General features: G+C 51.4%; 2 protein-coding genes across 4 annotated transcripts; both read right to left on the reverse strand.

Annotated features, from left to right (window-relative positions):
• Nucleotides 1-1,367: 1,367 nt before the first annotated feature.
• KPNA6 (karyopherin subunit alpha 6) lies at nucleotides 1,368-16,976 on the reverse strand. 3 transcript variants are annotated; one of them, XM_041460822.1, is made up of 12 exons: nucleotides 16,832-16,976; nucleotides 10,083-10,192; nucleotides 8,911-9,006; nucleotides 8,098-8,197; nucleotides 7,719-7,813; nucleotides 6,399-6,530; nucleotides 6,117-6,205; nucleotides 4,958-5,057; nucleotides 4,004-4,167; nucleotides 3,283-3,361; nucleotides 3,078-3,203; nucleotides 1,368-1,625 (listed from the first exon to the last, which is right to left on the reverse strand). In XM_041460822.1, exons 1-12 carry the CDS (start codon nucleotides 16,833-16,835, stop codon nucleotides 1,383-1,385), a joined length of 1,338 nt encoding a protein of 445 aa, XP_041316756.1. In that variant the 5' UTR covers nucleotides 16,836-16,976; the 3' UTR covers nucleotides 1,368-1,382. The 3 variants fall into 3 exon arrangements, with proteins under 3 accessions (XP_041316756.1, XP_041316757.1, XP_041316758.1); XM_041460823.1 differs by lacking the exon at nucleotides 16,832-16,976 and adding an exon at nucleotides 16,588-16,738; XM_041460824.1 differs by lacking the exons at nucleotides 1,368-1,625; nucleotides 3,078-3,203; nucleotides 3,283-3,361 and having other exon boundaries at nucleotides 4,000-4,167.
• Nucleotides 16,977-17,460: 484 nt separating this feature from the next.
• On the reverse strand, nucleotides 17,461-24,073 carry BSDC1 (BSD domain containing 1). The gene is made up of 11 exons (XM_041460805.1): nucleotides 24,001-24,073; nucleotides 23,346-23,406; nucleotides 22,707-22,823; nucleotides 21,955-22,122; nucleotides 21,819-21,873; nucleotides 21,394-21,509; nucleotides 21,111-21,179; nucleotides 20,886-20,967; nucleotides 19,908-20,438; nucleotides 19,330-19,433; nucleotides 17,461-19,087 (listed from the first exon to the last, which is right to left on the reverse strand). The coding sequence occupies exons 1-11, from the start codon at nucleotides 24,009-24,011 to the stop codon at nucleotides 19,055-19,057; spliced, it is 1,347 nt and encodes a 448-aa protein (XP_041316739.1). The 5' UTR covers nucleotides 24,012-24,073; the 3' UTR covers nucleotides 17,461-19,054.
• Between the last annotated feature and the right edge of the window lie 26 nt (nucleotides 24,074-24,099).

The following is a 24,099-nucleotide window of genomic DNA, read 5'->3' on the forward strand; positions in this document are numbered from 1 at the left end:
AGCACTGAGTGTCCAACCTTCCCAGCCAGGACCAGCAGCTGCTCTCCCAAACTTTCCAGAAAGTTTGTGGTGGGTTTTTTTGTTTTGTTTTTTTTTTTTTTCCCCCAGGATTATAGCTGGAATCCTTCCATGGGAGCCTCGGGTTGCTGGAAGATGTATTGCTGCTGGTTCTCGTCCACCTGCGGGGCCACGGCGGCGTCGTCCTCCACCCCAAAGTAGTGCTCAATCAAATCAAAGGCTTTCTGGTAGATCTCCTGGTTCTCGTGGCTCTGGAGGAATTCTATTTTATCCAAACCTTTAGAGGAAAACAAAAAATAATTAAAAAAAAAAAAAGTGGAATGAGATGGAATAAAGAAATTCGCTCTCTGTAGTCCAAAGAATTCTGTGATAAATCCACAGCTGTGCCAAAGCTGGCCCTGGGTCAGAACCCATTCCTCTGGCTGCCCTGCATGACTTGAGACCCTGGCACGGAGTCAAAAACACCTGTGCCTTTGATTTTAGCCCATGGACAAACTACCAGCTTTGTGTGAAGATGTACAAGCCACAAGAGTTTGAGTAGAATGATGGTTACTTTGTCACAGGGTGAAAAAGTAGAATTTTGGGGTTTTAGAATGGGGGTTCAAGAGGCAAGACAGAAGAATCTGGGTGTGTCCTGTCCTCCTTCTTCTTGTCCTCCATCTTCTGTGTGATGCTGACACTTTTGGATTGGTTTGATCCATTTATTCGCATTGCATGCAACGCTATCTTCAGAATTTTTTTTTTTAATGAAAGGAGACACTTCTGAAATCCAGGTGCTGCTCAAATTGAGTCCACACTGGAATTTTATCTGTCATTAAATGTGAACATTTAGCCTCAACTACCCAAGCCTCAACTACCTCAACTACCCAACTGCCACTTCTGAAATCCAGGTGCTGCTCAAACATTTACTGCTCTGCAAGGTTAATTTTCATCCATTTATTTGCATTGCATGCAACGCTATTTTCAGAATTTTTTTTTTAAATGAAAGGAGACACTTCTGAAATCCAGGTGCTGCTCAAATTGAGTCCACACTGGAATTTTATCTGTCATTAAATGTGAACATTTAGCCTCAACTACCCAAGCCTCAACTACCTCAACTACCCAACTGCCACTTCTGAAATCCAGGTGCTGCTCAAATTGAGTCCACACTGGAATTTTATCTGTCATTAAATGTGAACATTTAGCCTCAACTACCCAAGCCTCAACTACCTCAACTACCCAACTGCCACTTCTGAAATCCAGGTGCTGCTCAAATTGAGTCCACACTGGAATTTTATCTGTCATCAAATTTGGACATTTAACCTCAACTACCCAAAGAAGGATGGAGAAAATTTGGGATTAAATTATCCTCATGCAGAAGGAAATCACAAATTACAACCCAGCTCTGCCTCAGTTACTCTCCAGAGTCTCTTCTTTGCCTGGAAATTCCCCTGAAGGCAAAGCTCCCAGGAACTGAGGCAGGAATGGCCCAGGGAATACCTGATCTGCTCAGGGGTCCCTCCTGAGGTGGCGTTGGTGATGGCCCAGGCTGCCTCTTTCCTCGTGCGGAATTCTGCTTTCTGCAGGATTTCGATCAGCACCGGGAAGATGTTGGCATCTATCACTGCCTGGGAAGAGAGGGCAGGAGAGGGCTTGGCATTGGCAGCACTTCCCTAAAGGCTTCCTGAAAGAAACCCCCAATTCCAGATCCCCATGTGAAGAACTTCCCAAGATGAAGGGATTGCTGTGGTTTATTCCCCAAATCCTGTTAAAAGCAGATACTCCATGACCAGCACAGCAGACAACTCCTGGAATTGCACCAACACTGGGGGAATGCTCAAAGCTCTGTTCTGCTTGTGGAGGTCAGGAAAAGGGTAATTAAACCTCAAGGAGCTCCAGCTCTTCCAAGGGATTGAGGATGGAGAAACAGGGGCTGTATCTGCTCTAATTCCAGTGATCCAGCCCGTGGGGTCAGTCCATGTGCTGCTGCATTCCCCATTTTTTAGCTCGTTTGGCAGCAGCAAATTTGCAAATTGCTGCAGAATGAGAGAAGTGAACCAATCCAGCCTCTAAGGGTCAGGGAAAGGAAGAAGCTGCCAATCCTTAATGCTGAGCTTGGAATCTGGGATCACTGCACTTCCCTGAAGGCTTCCTGAAAGAAATCCCCACTTCCAGATCCCAATTCCAAGACGAAAGGATTGCTGTGGTTTATTCCTCAGCCAAATCCTATTAAAAGCAGATACTCCATGACCAGCATAGCAGACAACTCCTGGAATTGCAGCAACACTGGGGGAATGCTCAAAGCTCTGTTCTGCTTGTGGAGGTCAGGAAAAGGGTAATTAAACCTCAAGGAGCTCCAGCTCTTCCAAGGGATTGAGGATGGAGAAACAGGGGCTGTATCTGCTCTAATTCCAGTGATCCAGCCCGTGGGGTCAGTCCATGTGCTGCTGCATTCCCCATTTTTTAGCTCGTTTGGCAGCAGCAAATTTGCAAATTGCTGCAGAATGAGAGAAGTGAACCAATCCAGCCTCTAAGGGTCAGGGAAAGGAAGAAGCTGCCAATCCTTAATGCTGAGCTTGGAATCTGGGATCACTGCACTTCCCTGAAGACTTCCTGAAAGAAACCCCCACATCCAGATCCCAATTCCAAGACGAAGGGATTGCTGTGGTTTATTCCTCAGCCAAATCCTATTAAAAGCAGATACTCCATGACCAGCATAGCAGACAACTCCTGGAATTGCAGCAACAGTGGGGGAATGCTCAAAGCTCTGTTCTGCTTGTGGAGGTCAGGAAAAGGGTAATTAAACCTCAAGGAGCTCCAGCTCTTCCAAGGGATTGAGGATGGAGAAACAGGGGCTGTGTCTGCTCTAATTCCAGTGATCCAGCCCGTGGGGTCAGTCCATGTGCTGCTGCATTCCCCATTTTTTAGCTCGTTTGGCAGCAGCAAATTTGCAAATTGCTGCAGAATGAGAGAAGTGAACCAATCCAGCCTCTAAGGGTCAGGGAAAGGAAAAAGTTGCCAATCCTTAATGCTGAGCTTGGAATCTGGGATCACTGCAGGCAGGCTGGGGAAGACTGTACCTGGATTTGTGCTCTGTTGCCTGCTGTGATGTTGGATATGGTCCAGCACGCCTCTTTCCTGATGGATTCCTTGGGACTGCTCAATAAATGGAGCAGGCAAGGCAGGGCTGAGCAGTTTAGAATCACCTTTGGGGGAAAAGGAAGCACAAGTGAGATCACCAGTGCCAGGCACTGCATTCCCTGCAGGAAATTCCTCTCCTCTCACCTGGGTCTGGATGTCATCCCCTGTCACGATGTTGCCAACTGCTCGAAGAGCTGGAGAGGCCACTTTGTAATCGTTGTGCCTGCAGGAGAAGTGTGCAAAGACAAACCCAGCTCCATCAGATCACTGGGATATTCAGCATGTTCCCTCCCCATGATCCCATCTGCATGATTTCCTTAGGATTCCATCCCCTGCCATACAGAACAGCATCAAGCCACTGAAAACAAAGCTGCAACACAGTTTGATCCTTTGCATCCTGACTCCATCCCCTTCTCCATACAAATTTTGGAGAAACAAAGCCAAGCTGATTTCTCCTAGCCACTGTTTTTGGATTTGCCTCATAACCAGGCTTCCATCTGAAGTTTAAGAGCACACAACACTCTGCAATCATTAAGGAAATCTGGGAAGGAGAAAGTTCTTCCCAGTTGTCTGTGCAGCTGGGCCATGCTCAAAAATTGGTTGAATTTCAGAAATTTATAGGGATAATGTTTCTTTTATCAGTGAATTTGTAATTTTGGGGCAGATGTTGAGACCAACACAGGTATCTTTTCATAGAACTGGAAAATCTTCAGCTCAGGAAGCCAAGCCAGCAAATCCCAGCTGTGAACCTGCTCCAGACCCTCCTGGGCCAGCTCAGCTGCCTGGATCCCGTGTGCACGGGAGCTTTGGTGGGATTTGGTTGGATTTAGATGGATTGCCACTCAGCCTCCTGACAGATACTCACATTAAGAGCTCCACCAGCCTCCTGCACACCCCTGAGTCCACCACAGCCTGGATCTTCTCGTTGGGACCATCGGACAGGTAGGACAGAGCCCAGCACGCATCTGCCAGCAGGTCAGAGTCACTGTTGAACAACAATCGGGACAACACTGGCAGGCAGGGAGACACCTGCAACAACAGCCACCACCCAGGGTTAGTCACCAGGCCAGGACCACCACAGCTGCAGGCAAACACCTCCTGCTCCTGCTGACTGCTCAGGACAAGCTCTGCACGGCCACAGATCCCTTCTTCCCACAGCTCCAAAGCCACCTCAGCAGCTTGGTTGCTACATTTAAATTACACTGAGGAGTTAAATTATACTGAGGAGTTACCCTGGGAGCTCCTGTTAAAGAGCTCTGCTCCATTTCTGACTTTCAATGTTCAGACCAAGTTCATCTCAATTATTTATAAGTGGATTTATATTTACACTCAATTCAGATTTCACCCCTTACCACAGGCTTCCCAGCTTTGATATTTAGTGGGTTTTCACTTAAAGCAGAACGTTTTCACTTTTTAAAAAAGATTTTTGTGTTGCCAAAGGAGGATGAGATACCTGAAGAGCCAGCAGGACCTTTAGTTAGGTTCCCTAGACAGGGGAAGGCAAGATACCACAGCTCACAGGAATTCTGGTTTTTAGCATTTCCAGGTCTCAGAATAGCTGTTGATCGTAATTGAAGTCTCAAAATTCCAGAGTTCTTAAGAAAATTGTTTATAGAAACTTTCTAGGGAAGCCTGGGCCTGCCCATCATTTGAGGGGTGCAGCAGAAAGGTTGGGAAAAATTAAACATGCAGATCACTCTCAGGAGGAAAAGCCTCATCCTGTGTCCTCCTCGAGTTCAACAGCCCAAAATAACTCAGACAAGCCTCTTAACTGGGTGTCTCCCCACCTCCTGGCTGCCAACAGGGCATTTCTTCTCACCTTATCAAATTCAGGAGGTGGACTCTTCCCTCTGCACAGGTTTGACAAGGCCCAGACAGCATTTCGTGTCATTGTCAGCCTGGTGGACGTGGTGAGGAGCCTGAACAGAGAATTACCAGGGATTATTGTCCTTGATGTGGAAGCAGAGGGAACCAAAAGAATTAAAACTGAAACATTTAGCTCCTGTTCAGCCCAGGAAGACACTCCCAGTCACCACCAAGTGACACAAACTGCTCAGTCTGAGCTCAGAGTGAGTCCAGTGGGGTGAGGAGTCAGGCTGACACCAGGAGCAGCAAAATCTGCCATTTGGGACAAAAACCTCACTTTTCCAGGGTGGGATGAACATTAATTCTTGCCAGAGCAACGAGAGCCCAGGCCTGACAGAACTCATTATCAACACACTGAGGGAGGTGGTGTGAGAGACCTGATCCTACTCCAACCCCAAAAAAATCCACAGCCCAAGCAGAGAGCAGGAGCTGAGGGACACCCTGTGACTCCAGAAGGAGCAGCACCCCAGAGCAGCACGGAGGAGTTTTAGCCACAGAATCCCATCCCTCTGAGGCAGAGGTTTGATTCCCAGGAATCCCAGAGTGACAAGCAATCTGTAAGGAATGTTATCCACAAAATCCCACTCCTCTGAGGCAGGTGATTCCCAGGGATCTCACAGTGCCAGGGACTCTGTAAGGAATGTTATCCATAGAATCCCACTGAGAACCAGAGCTTTCAGTCCCAGAGATCCCAGAGTGCCAGGGACTCTGTAAGGAATGTTATCCACAGATTCCCATTCAGAATCAGAGCTTTGATTCCCTGGGAACCTGTAAGGAATGTTCTCCACAGATTCCCATTCAGAACCAAGGCTTTGATTCCCTGGGAACCTGTAAGGAATGTTCTCCACAGATTCCCACTCCTCTGAACCAGGTATGACTCCCAGAGATCCAAGCACTGCCAGGAGCTCTGTAAGGAATGTTATCCATAGAATCCCACTGAGAACCAGAGCTTTCAGTCCCAGAGATCCCAGAGTGCCAGGGAATCTGTAAGGAATGTTCTCCACAGATTCCCACTCCTCTGAAGCAGGTTGGATCCCCAGGCAATCCGTGGCCCAGCTCCAGCCCTGCTCCCTGGTACAAGGGCACTCCCAGAACTGCTCATGGCTACTCACATTAACAAGGGAGGAAGAATGGCACAGTTCAGGACATAATCTCTACACACAGAGCTGTCTCCAGCAATGTTCCCCAATGCCCAGACAGCCTGAAAGGAAACAGCAACAGCTTCAGCATTCATTTTCTGAGAGGGAGAGACAGACAGTGTGCTGAGAAAGCAAATTTCCTGCAGTTCCAGGCAACAATCTGTGCTCTGCAGCCAGCTGGGATCACTCCATTCAAACACTGCAGTTTGAACGTGTGGTTCTCCCCAAAATCCCAAAGTGAGGAGAGATCCTTACCTGCTCCTGAACATCCTCAAAGTCAGAGTTTAGGAGCTCTATAAAGATGGGAACTGCCCCAGCCTCGATGACTATTTTGGTTTGTTGGGAGGTCCCCGAGGCGATGTTTGTCAGGGCCCACGCAGCCTCAAACTGAAAGGAGGGATAAATGGGAATAAAATCAGCCTGATCCAGCAAAAGAAAGGAATAAAATCAGCCTAATTCAGAAAAATAAAGGAATAAAATCAGCCTGATTCAGAAAAATAAAGGAATAAAATCAGCCTGATTCAGAAAAATAAAGGAATAAAATCAGCCTGATTCAGAAAAATAAAGGAAATCAGCCTAATTCAGAAAAATAAAGGAATAAAATCAGCCTGATTCAGAAAAATAAAGGAATAAAATCAGCCTGATTCAGAAAAATAAAGGAATAAAATCAGCCTGGACCAGCAAAATAAAGGAATAAAATCAGCCTGATTCAGCAAAGAAAAAGGAATAAAATCAGCCTGGACCAGCAAAACAGCTCTCATTAAATTCTGGCTACAATTCCTACAATTCTGCTGCAAAGGTTTTGGGAGAGAAAGGAAGATAATGCCTGAGCACTCCAAGGATTTTATCTTCTTGAGCAATAAAAGAGCCACAGCTGTTCAAAGGATGAGCAAGAGATGTCACCACCACCTCATTTCTCTTCCACAACCACTTCCCAGCAAGAAACAGTGCAGGAACACCCAAAATAGAACATTTTCTATATTTCATCCAAATTTCCCAAAGATGCTGTGAGTTCAGGGGAAGCTGAGCAGGAATTCCCTGCTTTTGCTTCTCTTTTTTGGTTTAAAACCAGATTTCCATCCATTTCTCCTGGAAATGAAGCCCCTTTGGTCCATGGCCTGGGGCCAGAGGGCAGGGAGAAAGAGGAAAGCAGTTATCAGCTCGGATGAAATTCCATGTATGGGAGTCTCTTTAACCCCTCCACAGAAATCAGGACTGGAAGGAATCTCAGGAAGGCACCCAAGCCTTTCCTCTGCCCCAGGCAGGATCAGCACTGGCCAAACCCATTTCTAACATTTCTTGGCCTCTCTGCCTCCAGCAATGGAAGTTTTTCCTCACACAGTTTCTTCCTGCAGCTGAATTAGGTGATTTTTGCCAGTATTTTTCCAAGAATTTAATTCAGAGCAATTTACAATTTAATTTTTTTTTTTTGCCTGAGCATTACAAACTAGTTTTGTCTTCTCCTACAGATCACATTTTTGGGGTTCAAAATACCATTTTCCCCTCACAGCACCTGTGGGTTCACAGGCTAAAGAGCTCCACACCCTGAAGAATTGATAACACACTCTCCTTTACCTGTAATGTGCAATTTTCACTTCTTTTCAGGAATTCCACGAACCTCTCCACCACTCCCTGAGTGTTTATCACCTCATCTATCGGAGGATTTGGCTCTGAAACAGCAAGGCAGTGTCAGGGAGTGAACAGGCCTCATGCAGGGGAGTAACAAGGCTGAAGTTTTAATTAAATTATCTCAAATTGGGCTGAACTCATCAGGGCAGCTCGGTAGAATGATTTTCTGTACAAATCACACAACTGGCAATGATCAGCAATACCAGAGATTATCACATTTCTCAATTATGGATATTTTTTTCCCCCAGCCTGCAAAGTTTTTGTGCACAAACCCGTGTAAAAGGCAGGCTCTGTTGGATCCTGAGCAGGGATGAGTTATTTTTACCTTTGGAGAGTAATTTCCTGAATTTCTGAGTGGTTGCTAGCTGTAGGTCAGGGTCATCTGAGAAAAGCATCTCCACCATCTCTCCTGTGATCAATCCCTCCTGAAAAGAGGCAGAGAACAGAAATGGTTTCATTTCAGCCTGAGATGATTCCAGGCATCACAGACAGCACATCCTACAATCTGGGCTTAGCCAGAAATCCCAAGATTCAAACCTGGGGATCCCAGCACAGCAGAGATCCTCCAGTTCACATCTGCAGTGCTGGTGGGGGGAATGGGATGAAAGAGGAGGAGGGGATAAAATGGAATTAAAGGACACTGGAGGAGGATTTGGAACATGCAGCTGGGAATAACCCTTGATAAATCAGAGTGAGTAGCAGGATGGGGATTCCCTGGCATGGGCTGAGCTTTTGCAGGGCTCATGGCTCCATTGGTGTCCCTCTGGATCCCTCAGGAATAAATTTTTCCCTCAGGAATAAATCTCCTCTTTGCATTTTAGCCAAAGGTTTGTGGCTGTTCCAGCTGCCTGCACCAACTTACACAAACATTCTTGAAAATCAGGGAATAAAACCATTGGATTTTGGCAGTTCCATGCAAGCACAGAATCCCAGGATGGTGTGGGTTGGAAGGAGCTTAAAGATCACCCAGTGGCAAGGGCAGGGACACCTTCCACTACCCCAGGGTGCTCCAACCCCCATCCAATCTGGGATAATTCCAGGGATGGGGCAGCCACAGCTTCTCTGGGAATCTCTGCAGGGCCTCACCACCCCCAAAGCATGAAATTAAATTAATTAAATCTGTCTGAAGGCACCTTACCCCACACGTTGTGGAAGTGACATAGGAATCCACCAGGAGACTGTCAAACATGGAGTCATCTTCATTGATCAGCTCCACATTCCTTCTTTTGAAGAGCTGGTGGGGAGCAGAACACAGGGATTGTTATTAGAAAGCAACCATGAACAGGCTCCACAACTCGATATTCTTGTTCCTCAAGAATCAAGATCCCTCCTGGACTGAAGGTAACCTGAATTAAAAGGGGTCATTAATAGCAGCTCTGCACTCCCAGGGTTAGTCTGGCACACAAGCTAAGGGCTAATTCTTGCTCTCAGATATGCAAATGCCCAAATCACTGAGCCACCAGGGAAGGCAAGTGCAGAATTTGACCAAAATCAGGAAAACTGGGCAAAAAAGTAGCTTGGATAAGGTGCTAATAAAGTAAATATTTAGTTCCAGACATAGCACTTGGGAATCACCTCGTCTTCCAAAAAAGAAACACACCCAGGGTTAAGGCCATACTTTCACTTGCTCTTCCTGTTTCTCCAGGAAATAATCCCACCTACTAATTATATCTAAAAAAACCCAACACCACCTTTAAAATCAAGGATCTATGAACAACAAAAGGAAAAAAACAACACAACAAAAAACTCAAGTAGTAGCCCAAGAACAAAATGCTTGGGAAGCTCTCCATGTGAGCTGGGTCTAGAGAGAAAAAGAGAAAATAGCAAGACCTCAGAACAGAAAAAATGATTGCAAACAAACTTTAATGCACAGATCCTTGAAGAGTGCAGCAGTTAAGGCTGACACAGCCTGCTCCAGGTGAGTTACCTGCTGCAAGATCTCAGAACAGAAAAAATAAAGACTGCAAACAAATTTTAATGCACACATCCTGGAAGGCTGCAGACTCTGGGCTGTGTTAGGGCTGACCCAGCCTGCTCAGAGTGGGGAGCTCAGATCTCAGTCAAAACAGGAAAAATGACTGCAAACAACCTTTAATGCCCAGATCCTCGAAGGCTGCAGACTCTGGGCTGTGTTAGAGCTGAACCAGCCTGCTCAGAGGGGGGAGCTCAGGGAGTACCTGCTGCAAGATCTCAGTAAAAACAGGAAAAATGAAGACTGTAAACAAACTTTAATGCACAGATCCTCGAAGGCTGCAGACTGGGCTGTGCTAGGGCTGACCCAGCCTGCTGAGGGGTGAGCTCACTGAGTACCTGCTGCTCCCGTTTCTGTTTGCGCAGCTGGATCCCCTCCTCCTCTCTCCTCCTGCGCATCTCCTCGGGGTTTAGGGCTTTGTTCTTGTAGCTCTTCATTCGATAGTTTTCTGTGAAAACAGGAGGAATTCTGCCTCAGGGCTCCTGCCACTGCTCCTGTGTGCTCTTCCCACAAGGCACGGGATAACCAGATGGAATTCCTTTATTTACTCCAAGTGCCCTCGGTTTTCAGCAGGAATTCCTATTTCCCAAATAGCAGCACAGCATTTTTCCCCAGGTATTTACTCCCAGAGAGCACAACCCCAGCAGAGTGAAGGAATGGAGTTTGTAACAACAACAGAGCAGAGCTGTAGGTGAGGGTGTTCAGGCCCTGACCCACTTCTGACAAATGCAGCAATTCCACCCTCATTCCTCCAGAGTTTCCCTCCCAGTCTGTTTTTTCTCCCTCCCACTCAGGGAAGGGACATTCCAGTTTTTGGCACAGCTGAAGGCAGCCAGGGCCAAGCTGTAACTGAAGCAGGGAAGGGTGGCAACCCCTGACTGCCCCAGCTGGAACCCCCTGCTTTGAGCAGGGCAGGAACTCCCCAAACTCTCCCATTTCTGACATTATTTGCACATTTTTGCCTTTCTCAGCACAAACCTCAGAGGCTCAGCTAGCCCTGAACCAAGTTACTCCTTCAGAACTCATTTGAAAACAAACATTTTTGGTTTTTCCCAGCTGCCAGGAGGAAGTTTGCAGTTTTATCTCCTCCTTATTTCAAGCCTGAGGCACCCTCAGCCCCGTGGCTCACAGAAAGTTTCAGTCCCACTTATCAACAACCTCCAGCCACTCTGGAGCCCTTCCAAGATCAACTGGAGAAGTGTCAGACCCAAAAGCCCACAGCCAACCCAAGAAAAAACATTACTAAATACAAGCATCCAGCTTTTCATTACTAAGGAGAGAGAAAACAACAGGAAAAAAATATATTTTAACAGGAGAGGAAACAAAACACTTTCAGTTCTTTGATTTCCCAAAACCAGCTAAAAAGACACCAAAAAAGAGAGAAATCTACAGACTTTAGGGGTTTGTATCTGACCAGACAAAAGCCAGGTGTCAATTTTCATTCAGAAAATGTATTTAAGCACCACTGTTATGTTTTTATTTGTATTTCCACCCCATTGTGGCTCATGCAGCCACAGGGAAGAGTAAGAGCTGACAGCTTAGATCTCCAAACAAATTAAGAATTTTAATGCTCCTTTTGGAAAGCAAAGCCTCCAATTAAAAGGTGCTTTTGAAGAAAAGGAGGAAGGAGAAGTGAGGATGCCCAGGATCACCAGGCAGGGCCATAAATAGCCAAGGGACACATGACAGCTCAGCTGCCTCCAAACTCAGCTGTGCCAGGACCAGCCACACTCAGGAGCACTCAGCACCTCGTCCTTTAAGGTTTTTTTTTGTCCCAGAGCATCAAGAACTCTCATCCTGCAGGGAAACCCCAAAGAGAACTCGAACTCTTCAGGGCTGCTTGTCACGAAATTCCCTGCTTTTTCTCCCACAGTTTATTCCTGCAGATGATTTCCATTGGTTTTTTTTCCCCCCAGCCCATCATCTCTGGCAGGGTTTTAATGGCAGGAGAATGCTGATTTGGGACATTCCAGCCCGTTTCCATGGCAACGGGTGGGAAAAATGCAGGATCAGGACCTCACAGGGAGCTCTGGACTGCAGCAGGACCAAACCCATGGAATGAAACACAGCAGGACAAACTCTGCGTTTGGAATGTTTCTGTACCAAGCATTTGTGTTACCTCTGAACTCCAATTCCATCTGTGGGAATATCCCCAAACCCATTAATCAGGGTCTGGGAGCATCTGGGCTCTCAGGAATGGGGAAGGAATCCTCTGCTCCTAAGGAAGAGACTCCAGGCAGAGATTTTCACTTTGCTTTTACAGAAGTGCCAGAGGGCACTGAACTGAGAGATTTCACTCGAAAAACAACAACTCTTGCAAGATTAATTCAATTTTAAAAGTTCTGATCCAGCTTGGACAAAACATCCCTTCTGCTTTAGGAGCCCCACAGTTCCCCCAGTTGTGCCTTTTGTAGCTCCCTGGATTAATGAACTTCTTTTACAGCTCCAGCAAAAAATAAAAAAGAAATTTAAAAAAACCCCAAAAAACAAAACAGTATTTGCATTTCAAACTTAAGGATGAAACTGAACTGAACACCTTCCCAACTTCCTGTGCAAAGGAAACCTCCTCAGGAGCTGGAAGAAATTTGGCCCCTCTTGCCTTCACTGAGGGAAAAAAAAATCCTCCAGCTGTCAAAGAATTACGAGCCCAAGCAGCCACACTCATAAATTGGAGGATGAGAAGGTATTTCCCACTTAAAAGAAAGGAAAAACGGGGTGAAAGTTTGACTTTGAAGGCTCAGCAGGGCACTCAAATCCCTGTAAATGCAGCACAAGCTACAGCAGGAAACTGTAAAATCCAGAGTTGTTACTCTTAACAGCTTCTGGATGCTGCTGGTGGGGAATCCAAGCCTGCCTCTTCCCGATTTTCTGCAAGATTTGCTTCCAACCTTTTCTTCAGCTGCTGCTGGAGCCCTGGGAGCTGAGTCACTGCAGAGTCAGGGCCAAGGCACTGCCAGACCTGACACGGCTCTTTCGGAGCCAAAACGTCCCTTCCCACAGGGAACATTCCACAGGGAATCTTCCAAAGGTGGCTCTGAACTCACAGCCCGGCCAGCAGGGCTGACAGCTGCTCCCTGCTCGGGGAATGATGCAAGTGGAAATAAATAAATACACTGGAGGAACTTCAGCAGCGCTAATCTGCCAATTAGTGCCCGCTGGGGACATTCCCAGCTCTCAGGTGACCTCTAAAGGCCCTTTCCACCAAAGTTTTCCCTGGGATGGGATAAAGTTGGTGATTTACAATTTAAACTCCTCTCAATTAGACAAATTGCAGCAAAATAAATGGAGTGAATTGCTGAGTTTCACCTCGTTCCTCATATATCTCCAATTCCCTGAAATCCCAGAGGATCCTCCCATCTCTTCCTACCATCATTAACATCTCCAGAGGACTCTTCCAGAAAAGAAAAATGTGTCCAGGACAACTTTATTAAGTGAAATGAAACTCTAGAAAAAGAAGACTAAATCATCTGTACTACTTAAGTACAAATCAGATGAATAACTACATAAAAGTAGCTGAATTAATGTGTAAAAGAACAGCTCTGAGTTGCTAGCAGAAATCATCAAAACCACTTTTTTTTTTTTTAACTGTGACTGACAGTTTTTCAGTGAATTAATAGAAAAAATATAAAAGGAAAAAATTCACTTTGTTTGCTCAGAAGACACAAGCAAATGAAGCAGGAGAACAGAAAAAATATAAAAGGAAAAAATTCACTTTGTTTGCTCAGAAGACACAGCAAATGCTGAAGCAGGAGAACAGCTACACATACACAAAAAAAAAAAAAAATCCTGTTAAATAATCCCAACTCTGGCTGTGCCTACAACCCTGGAACTCGCCCAGCTGCAGTGAAACCCTGGAAAAGCAGCAGAATTCTGCTGTGCTGCCAGTGGGGCAGCTCTGCTTTGTTCTCCCGGGGGTTTTTGGGGTGTTTGGCAGCATCAAAGCCCCGCAGAGCTGTCCTGAGCAGGCTGGCCCCGGCTCGCTGTGCCGGTAAATCCCGGTAAATCCCCGATCCCCGGTAAATCCCCGATCCCCGCGGCTCCCTGGCAGCCGGGGATGTGAAATCACCGCTGGAATGTGCGGCGCTGCCAGGGGGAAGGGACAAGCAAAAAGTTCTCTTTGGGGGAAATTCACTGGCAGGCAGCGTTTGCTGCTCTTGCCCAGGGTTAAAACAAAATTAGGAATCTTTCTGGAATGTCCCTGCCCTGCTGGAAAAAGAACCCAGCACTCCTCAGCCCAGTTCTCAAAGCTTCCTACTCTGACTGGATCTTTTCATCCCAAAATTGGATCTTTTCATCCCAATAAGTTCTCTTCCAGTTGGTTTATCCAGTCAGATTTCCTTTAAAATGGACTGATCAAGCACAAGTGCCAGCTGAGAACAGTCACTAAAACAGGGAAAAACTTCAACTGAACCCACTCAAAGTCGACCCAGGAGAGTTCCAGGTTAAAACCGAGCAGAAACACTCAGAGATAATTACAGGGGGATATAAAATTCCAATAAATCTGTGTGCTTTGCCTCAGAAACAAACAGGACTGTGTGATTTGCTAAGCAGATTGACCTGCACCTCACCAGGACTAAAAGCCTGAAGGAATCAGGACTTTCACTCTTGCAGGATTTTAATGATCAAACTCTCCCCCTTGACAAAGTTCATGTTTGCTCTGCTGAACTAAAGCAAACAAAGCAAAGCAGCCAATTAACTGTTAAATTCATCAGCCACGGGGGTTTTATTGAGAATTGAGCATTAACACTGCTCCGTGGGTTAAAGACATTTAAAGATGTCATTTGCATGGCAAACGAGGAACGAACTGATGACAATTTCCAACAGCATCATTAACTTAAAATAATTTAAAAACCAGCCTTAGCTTGTTTAAAAATAATAAAGTTACATGAGGATAATTCAAACAAGGGGGATATTCAACTCTTACAGGGGTGGGGAAGCTCCTGTGCACAAACTCCTCAGCTCCACACAAAACTGCCCCAAGAATTTCCAGACATTCCCACCAGGCCCAAGGACATTTTTCTCCTCAGAGCTGCCAGTCCAGCTTTTACATCTGAAGCCATAAATTAATTTTTCCAAGCTGTCCAGGGCTGGGAGGTGCAGCAGCCACACACAGACGTGGTCACTGACTTCTCCTGGAGCACCACAGGAGGGTTTGGAGGGGGCAGAAAAGTTCCTGGTGAGATGCTGACATGCAAAATCATTTTAAAATTATCGTTTTTAAAGGATCACAGAGCATTTTTGAAGATTCCCTGGTTTGGAAGGAGCTAAAAACTCATCCAGTGCCACCCCTGCCATGGGCAGGGACATCTTCCACTGTCCCAGGCTGCTCCAAGCTCTGTCCAACCTGGCCTGGGATAATTCCAGCCACAGCTTCTCAGGGAAATCCATCCCAGCCCCTCACAGGGAAGAATTTCTTCCCAATATCCAACCTAAACTTGCCACTTGAAAGCCATTAAGCTTCTGAAGCAGCTCTGGTTAAAAGACAACATTGCATGTGGAAAATTGAAACATTTTAATCTTTATTTCCGGAAGATCCTCACTCAATTTTAAGGAAAGCACGGCTGTTATAGGTTTGGCTTTTTCACCTCATCCTTCCAAACCAAACAGGAACCCTCAACAAAATATAAATAAATAAATAAAATAAAACAAAATAAAATCCACCTTTCCTCCCCGAGGTGGGACCTCCCACATCAAACCAAAAAGCATTTTTTGAAGGAGAACACCAAGCTGGGATTTATTTGCAGGGGACAGAGAGCTGCCTGCCACAGATGCCATCCCTTGCCAGGGGTGTCCTGCCACCCACGGTGACACAGGGACAGCCACGGTGACACTGAGGGCTCAGGCTGCATTTTAATAAAAATCCCAAGAGCCAGAGCCCCGCTGGGTTAGCAGCACCCAGGAGAGGTTTGGGGGGTTCTCACGTGAACCCCGAGCTCTGGGGGAGGTCAGAACTGAACTGAATTTCAACAGAGCAGAGATCTGACAGCCAGGCGAGCCCCAAACACCCCAAAGGGACAGCAGGGACACCCCAAAACCGGACTCACAGCTCTCACCTCCAAATCCGGGCACTGCAGCCCTGGCACCCCCAAACCCGGGCTTTTGGAGCCCTGGCACCCCCAAACCCGGGGTATTCCACCCTGGCACCCCCAAACCCCGGGTATCTCGCCCTGGCATCCCCAAAGCCAGGCTCTTGGAGCCCTGGCACCCCCAAACCTGGCGCACTTCACCCTGACACCCTCAAACACGGGATGTGCAGCCCCGGCATCCCCAAACCCGGGATCTTGGAGCCCTGACATCTCCAAATCTGGGAACTACACCCCTGAGACCCCCAAACCCGGAGTATTTCACCCTGGCGCCCCCAAACCTAGGCTCTAGCAGCCCTGGCACCCCAAACCCAGCCTATCGCACCCAAACCCAGGCACTGCAGCTCTGACACCCCCAAACCCGGGGTACCTCACCCTGGCACCGCCAAGCCCGGGCTCTGCAGCCCTGGCACCCCACACCGGGGATATGTCACCCTGGCACCCCCAAACCCAGGGTATTTCACCCTGGCCCCCCACACCGGGGTACCTCGCCCTGGCACCCCACACCGGGGGTACCTCACTCTGGCACCCCCAAACCCGGGGTATTTCACCCTTAACCCCCACACCCGCGTATTTCATCCTGGCACCTCCAAACCCGGGGTACCTCGCCCTGGCACCCCACACCGGGGGTATTTCACCCTGGCACCCCACACCGGGGGTACTTCACCCTTAACCCCCCGCAGCTCCCGCCCCACCCGGAGCTCCCCAAAGGCGCTGCTGGCGCTGCCCGAAGCGGTCACAACCCCCAGGCCTCCCTCACCGAGAGCCCCCCAAGACCCCCAGACCCTCAGCAGCAGCCCCGGGATGACTCAGCGGCCGCGCCGGCCCCGCCGCCCTCAGCCCCGGGAGCGCCCGGGACGCCGGTGAGAGGCGAGGGCGGCGGCAGCGCGGGGCGGATGGGCTGTGCGCGCTGCCCGACCTCGGGACGGCTTCTCCGGCTCCGCCCCACCCCCTCGGCCGTGCCCGGAGCTCCCCGGGCCGCGCCCGCCCCTCACGGCCCTCACCCATCGCGGCGGCTGCGGCGGCGGCTCCGGTGGTGGCGGCGGCGGCCAAAATATGGCGGCAGCGGGCGGGGCGCGGGCCGGACGGCGGCCGCGCGGGGCCAAACTTGTGCGCGCGGAGAGCGGCAGGGCGCGGCAGCGGCGCTCGGGCGCCCCCAGCGAGCGGGGGAGGAACTGCAGGGGCGGTCGTGCGCTCTCACTCGTGCGCTGTCACCTCTGTCCTGTCACCTGGATTCTGTCATTCGGGTTCTGTCACTCGTGCCCTGTCAGTCGTGTCATGTCACTTGGGTTCTGTCATTTGGATTGGGTCATTCGGGTTCTGTCACTCGTGTGCTGTCACCTCTGTCCTGTCACTTGGGTTCTGTCATTCAGGTTCTGCCATTTGTGTCCTCTCACTCATGTCCTCACTGGTGTCCCATCACTCAGTTCTGTTCCCTCTGTCCTGTCACTCCTGTCCCCTCACTTGGGTTCTATCCCCTCTGTCCTGTCACTTGTGTCCCATCAGTTCTGTCCTGTCACTCGTGTCCCCTGTCCTGTCACTCGTGTCCCCTCCCTCGTGTCCCCTCTGTCCTGTCACTCGTGTCCCCTCCCTTGTGTCATCCCCACCCTGGAGGAAATGAGAACACAGCAGAGACTCTGAGAACTCCTTTAATCGCTGTTAACTGCAAGTCTGTAAAAGGTTTGGAGAAAGTCATTGTTACAAAACTACCAGCTGTTAGAATTGTTCCTGGTTTGTCACCCCAGCTAGAAAAGGCTCAGGGAGATGCGGAATAGTTCAAGAACAGAGAATATTGCACAACCAACCCAACGGTTCATTCCACTAAAGGAGAAAAGAAAGTGACACAGATGCTGCACCCTCGAGCCTCTCTGTGGGCTCACACCAGCCCCAGGTCCCCACTGGTGTCCCCTGTGTCCCCTGCCCACCACAATCCCTGCCAGGACAAGCTGAGGCTCTGCTGGACAGGGATGTTCCCACCAGGAGTCACCCTAAAGAAGGAAAACCCAACCCCAAAACCCCAACTCTTCCAAGTGCACCTCGTTTAGTGCTGTCCAAACCCAGCAGGAAACCCTCGGCCCTGGAAGGGGCAGGACAAAGGCAGAAAGTGTCACCCCAGCACCCCAAAGAGAGCAGTGAGGGCACTGTCCCCTTGGGATAACTGTGCATGAGCAACATCTCATGTTGTGACAAGGAAAATGCCCCAAAAAGAGGCCGTGGGGCTGAAGGAAGTGAAGCAAGCAGTCAGAGGGGCTGAAGTGAAGGAACCCAAGTGAGCACAGCAAAGCTCGTGGTGGCTGCAGGGCCTGGCACGGGTGGGACAGGGCTCAGATGGGGACACACAGCCTCAGCCAGCAGGGACCCCCCACATTTGGGAGCCCCTCTGTCCCCAGGCTGGCCAAGCTGAGCTTGAAGTGGTCAGTGGGTCAGGCTGGGCCTTTGCAAGGGCTGAACTGGCCACCAACACAGAGGTTCTGTTCCCAAATCACTGCCAGCCCAGCAGGGCTGGAGTAAGAGCAAGCCACGAGGATTTTGCTTGGAGAATTTAACTAGAAAGACACAAAACCCAGTGCAGGAAGGTGGTGCAGCTGCAAAGGGGGGGGAGCAGCAGGCCTTGGCTCTTCGAGGAACTGCTGGAAACGGGAGTTTCCATGAGAAAAAGCTTCCAAGACAAAAAGCCAGGCAGAAGCTCAGGGTTTGGCAGGGGGTTTGGCTCCTTCCAGGGTCAAAGCCACGAGCCAAGTGCCTTTTTGTGCAGCACCTCCAGCCCTCAGGCCCTCCCCGGGTGGGAGCTGCGGAGCAGCGAGCGGAGCAGGCACAGCCACGTCCAGGAGCCTCTCAGCTGTAGGTTACACGTGCACACACAAGCAAGGAAGGAGCCAGCTGGCAGCCTGGCAGCACCCAGCACACCTGGCAGGGCTCTCAGTGCCCAGCTGGCCCCAGGGACCCCTCACCCTGCCTCCTCCCAACACGTCAGGGTCAGTTTTGGCTTGGCCAGTCTCTAGGACCTATGGAGAAGTCAGGCTCCTGTGTGCCAGCGACCTCCTGCTTCCTCCTCCTGGATCTGAAGGGGTCACTTGAGCTGCCCCCAGGTTTTAGGAGGAATGGAGCTCCTCCAGCCTGGAAGTGCAACCCCCAGCACAGTCACACACAAAGGAACAGCCGGTCCGAGATTGAATTCACATTCGGTGGTGGAAATGAGCCTGTGACACACACTGGAAGCAGCTGCTTTATTCCCAGTCTTCCCACTCTTCATCTTCCAGCTGCAAACAAGAGGAAATCCGTTTCTGAACTTTTTCTGAGCTGGTTTCAACTGTTTCTGTAACTCAACAGCTCCTCCTGCCCAGGGCACCTGATGTATCCTCACACTCCCACACCTTCCCAACAGGGATTTGCCTGCTCTGCTCCCCTGGGGAAACCTGCACACTCATCCCAGCAGCCCCTCAGCACCACCCTGAGGGGTCGGTGATGCTTTTGGGGGGCAGTTTTGCCTGCCCTGACTCACCTCCCCAGACATTTCCACCTTGGAGAGTGCCAGCTGCACCTCCTCTTCCGTCATGTCCAGATCAAAGTCCTTTTCCCAGTCCTCGCTGATATCCGTGCTGGAGCCTGGAAGCACAAATGTCCCCACTGAGCCACCAGAGCTGGCCCCAAAGCCCTGGAATTGCCAGGGCTCAGAGCTGCTGAGGAGGGAAAGCCTCCACACTGCCAGGAACAGAGAGGGGATGGGCTGAGCTTGCTTCCCTCACAGCCAGGGCTGGTGCAGAAGCAGGGGGAGAGGTGGATGCTGGAAGATTTTTTCCTCTGGCCTGGGAGAACTGGGATGTGTCAGGTTCCAGAAAATGCAGGAGATAAGGAATGACAGGAGGGACTTAGATATGGGGACTGTCATTGTCCCAGCAGGGACACTCCTAGGGAATCACCACATCCCCTCCACAGAGCACAGAGCCTTTCCTGGCATCCAGGGATCTGCTCAGCCAGCAGATCTTTGATTTCTTTCCCTTTAATCTCCCCCACCACCACAAACCCAGAGCCTTTCCCCAGGAGCTGCCCCTCCCAGAGGGTTCCCAGCCCCACACAAACCTTTCTTGCCGTTGTTGGAGGGGGTGGATTTGCCACTGTCCGAGTTGAGCTCGAAGACTCTCAGGTCTGTGGGCCCTTCCTCTCTCAGAGTCTCTGTCCTGGCCTGGCCTTTGCTCTCCAGCTCTCTGAGCTCTGTTCCAGCTGCCAGCTCTGAGGATGCTGCTGATTGCTGGGCAGGTGCAGAAGGCTGAGCAGCTTCTGGGGGCTTTGGCAGGGAGCTCTGCTCTTCCAAGGTGGCCTCCACCAGCCTCTGGGAGAGGTGGCCAGCGCCCGGGGGTGGAGCTGCAGTCTGTGGCTGGGTGGCAGGCACAGGGGCAGGGTTTGCAATCTGAGTCACAAGGGACACGCTCTCGCTGCTCTCTGAGGGGCTCTGCTCCACTGGCACCAGCTCTGGGGGCAGCACAGCCCAGCTCTCCCCAGAGGGAAGCTCGGGAGCAGCAGGGTGGTTTCCCCCTGAGGTGGGTTCTTTCTGTGCTGCTCCTGGAAATGTGATGTTTGCACAAGGCAGGGGGGACATGCCCAAGAACTCCTCTGTAGGGAGGCAGAAGAGAAGTGAGAGATGTTTCAGCAGGTGCAGCAGCAGCTGGGCTGGGAGCTGGATTCCACAGAGTCACACAATGTCCTGAGCTGGGAGGGACCCACAGGGATCATCCAGTCCAACCCCTGGCCCTGCACAGGCACCCCAAAAATCCCACCCTGGGCACCCCTGAGAGCCTTGTCCTGGAGCTCTGCCAGCTTTGGGGCTGTGCCCACTCCCTGGGGAGCCTGGGCAGTGCCCAGCACCCTCAGGGGGGAGAACATTTTCTGACATCCAACCTCAACCACCCTGACACAGCTCCAGGCATTCCCTCAGACCCCACCACTGGTCACAGAGCAGAGATCAGAGCTGCCCCTCCTTTGCCCACTGTGATTTGGGGGAGTGAGGAGGAGCCACCACCCCATGACAAATTCACCACAAAGCCCCAAAACCTGTCCCACCTTCATCCTCCTCCCAGCCTGGCTCCTCTTGGTGCATGCTCTGCTCTGCTCGCTGCTTCAGAGCCTCCCTCCGGGCTTCATCCTGCAGGAATTCAACACCAGCAGCTGCTCACATCCCCAGTCCCTTTCTTCCCCCAGGCATCTCAGCATCACTGACTCCAAGGGTCAGCCCACATCCCTGTTTTCCCAGGGAAAGCCCCCCAGGGAGCCCCCAGCCTGACCCACCTGCTCCAGGCAATGCAGTTTGTAGAAGTAGCGCTGCCAGAATTCCAAGTGGGAAACAGCCACAGGCACCTGGGAGAAAGGGATGAGCCCCTCAGAGGCAGAGCTGCAGCTGCTGCTGTGCCCCTCTCTCCTCCCAAAGCTTGCAGCTCCCATTTTATTACAAGCATTTTCCCATTGCAAACTGTTTCTCCATCGTTCCTATTCCAGCTGCAGGGGACAAACAGCTCGGGGCCCTCCTGCAGCATTCCCCACGTCAGGAAGTGCCCAGGCAGGCAGGGCTCACCATTTTGGTGTAGAGTGCCCTGATGGAAGGGCTGGTGGCCAGCAGCTCTGCAATCTCCCCTTTCTTCTCCTCCAGGCTGAACTGAGCCAGCCAGGCCTCGAGCAGCTCAGCAGGGCCTGTTTGGGACAAGCACAGGGATAACAACCCTCGAGTTTGGGGAGGTTTCACTGCAGAGATGCTGGGGCAAAGGAGGAGCGAGGCACAGGGCTCAGAACTCCTCTGCCAGCTCAAGGCCGCGTGGCACCAACTTAAATTGTGCTAGTAAATTCAGCATAAGCTGGTGCTTGAGGTAAGAGCCAGATGTGCTCTTCACAGCTGGCCCCAGCACTGCCAAGCCAGCCCTGCTGGCCAAAGGCTTCAGGGAGTTCCAGCTGCCCCCAGACCCCCCCAGGACAGCACCCTGGACCCCCTGCACCCTCCCATACCATCGGGCTCGTTGCAGTAGGTGGCTGGGTCGGACTGGAGGCTGTAGAGACGAGCCTGGAGGAGACACACAGGGACAGCTGTCAGGGGAGGGACAGCAGCAGGGACAGGGGACAGGGCTCAGCGTGGCACACTGACCTTGGCACTGTCGTAGGGCTCAGTGGTACCTGAGGGTGTTGCCATCAGGGTGATCACGTCACAGTCGATGGTCTTGTCCGGAGAGGGAGCGAAGGTGTCCGAGATGACCCCCAGGAAGTCAGACAGGCCCTTCCTCACCTTCTCAGTGGCACCTGAGCCTTCTGCCCTCTTCAAGGGAAGAGGCAGCACAGTGTCAGTAACATCCCAGGATTTCTGGGCAGGATCCTTAAGGAAGGATCTGTCCCTTCAGGAAAGTGCTGGGCTGGAAGGGTGAGGTGGGAGGCACCTGCCTCAGGGGGAACTGAGCTGAGGCTTTGTGGGGAAAACACAGCCAGGTTTGGGGCTCTCTGGTCTGGGGTGGGGCTGTCCCTGCAGCAGCTGTGCAGGGCTGAGGCTCACAGCTCGTGTGGAGAGCCCGTGTCACCCTAGAGTGACACTGGCAGTGCCCCCCCTGCTCAGCACAGTGGAGAGGGAACCACAGGGACCTTCCTGTGCTCCACGAGGGAGTGACAGGACAAGGGGGACCGCCTTTAAGCTGAAGGAAGGTGGGGTTAGATGGGATATTGGGAAGGAATTCTTCCCTGTGAGGGCGCTAGGATGGAACTCGCAGAGAAGCTGTGGCTGTCCCATCCCTGGAATTATCCCAGGCTGGGTTGGACAGGGCTTGGAGCAGCCTGGGATGGTGGAAGGTGTCCCTGCCCACGGCAGGGGTGGCACTGGATGGTGCTGAAGCTGTCCCAGCCCCTACTCACTGCCAGCCTGTCCTTGACCACGCTGGCCGTGGCGGCGATGGTGCAGGCGGTGTCGTGCTGCACCACCTGGGTGAACTCTGCCAGGTCCCTCTTCATGAACTCCAGAGCCTCTGTGGACTGCAAGCAGACAGCACATGGATTCTCCAGGCTTTTGGCTCCCCAACGAAGCTGGGATTGCTCCCAGCACACTCAGGTGTGAGAGTTTAGCCCAGCTGAGCCCTCACCCCAATCTGGGCAATGCGTAAGACCAGAATAACCTGAACAACAACAGCATCTGCTATGCCCAAAACACATTCCAGGAGGTTTTGAAGCCAAGACTAGGAAAAACACATGCTGGGAAAAGCCTGGCTTTGAGTTTTGTGTATAATTAACACAAGCAATGCTGTCACAGCAGGAAGTTACACACCACAAAGCGATGCTGGAAGCACAACCCCCTGCTCAGGGTGATTTCCCCATGACAGAGCCCAGCACGACCCAGTGTTCACTCAACCAGCAGATCCCCAGCAAACCCATCCCAATCCCACTTTGGGGAGACCCTCCCGGGCTGCGGAGGAACCTGCCCGGGCTCCGGGGCCGCCCCCAGGCCCCGCCCGTCCCTCCCGCTCCCGGCGGCTCCCGGCGGCTCCCGGCGGCTCGCACCTTCTCCTTGACAGCCTGGTAGCTCTGCTGGAGCCAGCTCCGCCACCAGCCGCCGTCCTCCCTGCGCGGGACAGCCCAGGCGTCAGCACGCGGCCACACAGAGCCCGAACACAGACCCAGACCCCACACCGGGACCCCAGACCCAGATCCCGAACCCACACCGGGACCCCAGACCCAGATCCCGAACCCAAACCGGGACCCCAGACCCAGATCCCGAACCCAAACCGGGATCCCAGACCCAGATCCCGAACCCAAACCGGGATCCCAGACCAAGCTCCCAGACCCACACCCCAGATCCCGAACCCACAACCGGATCCAGACCCTATTTTTTTATCCCAGAATTCTGATCCCAGCCCCATCCACAGATCCCAGAGCCCAGATCCAGATCCCAACCCCAGCCTCAGACCCCAACCCCAGATCCCGACTCCAAACCCCAGATCCCGACTCCAAACTCAGATCCAGACTCCAAACCCAAATTCAGATCCCGATCCCAGATCCCGACCCCAAATTCCAAGCCCAGATTCCATCCCCAGACCCGATCCCAGCCCCGGCCCCGCTGCCCGGTCCCCTCTGGCGGCCCCCCTGCCCACGGCGGTCCCTGTCCCGTCCCTGTCCCGTTCCCGGCCCCGCCGCCCCCCGGCCGGGCCCCGCTCACCCCTCCGCCATCTTGGCGGTGTGACGTCACCAATATTTACCGACCCCTCACCCCGCGGGCCCCGCCCCGGAGCCGTGCCCCTCTGACGTCACTTCCTGC

This window comes from Pyrgilauda ruficollis, unplaced genomic scaffold (assembly GCF_017590135.1).
Source record: "Pyrgilauda ruficollis isolate IOZ18807 unplaced genomic scaffold, ASM1759013v1 scaffold149, whole genome shotgun sequence".
NCBI classification, from domain to species: Eukaryota; Metazoa; Chordata; class Aves; order Passeriformes; family Passeridae; genus Pyrgilauda; species Pyrgilauda ruficollis.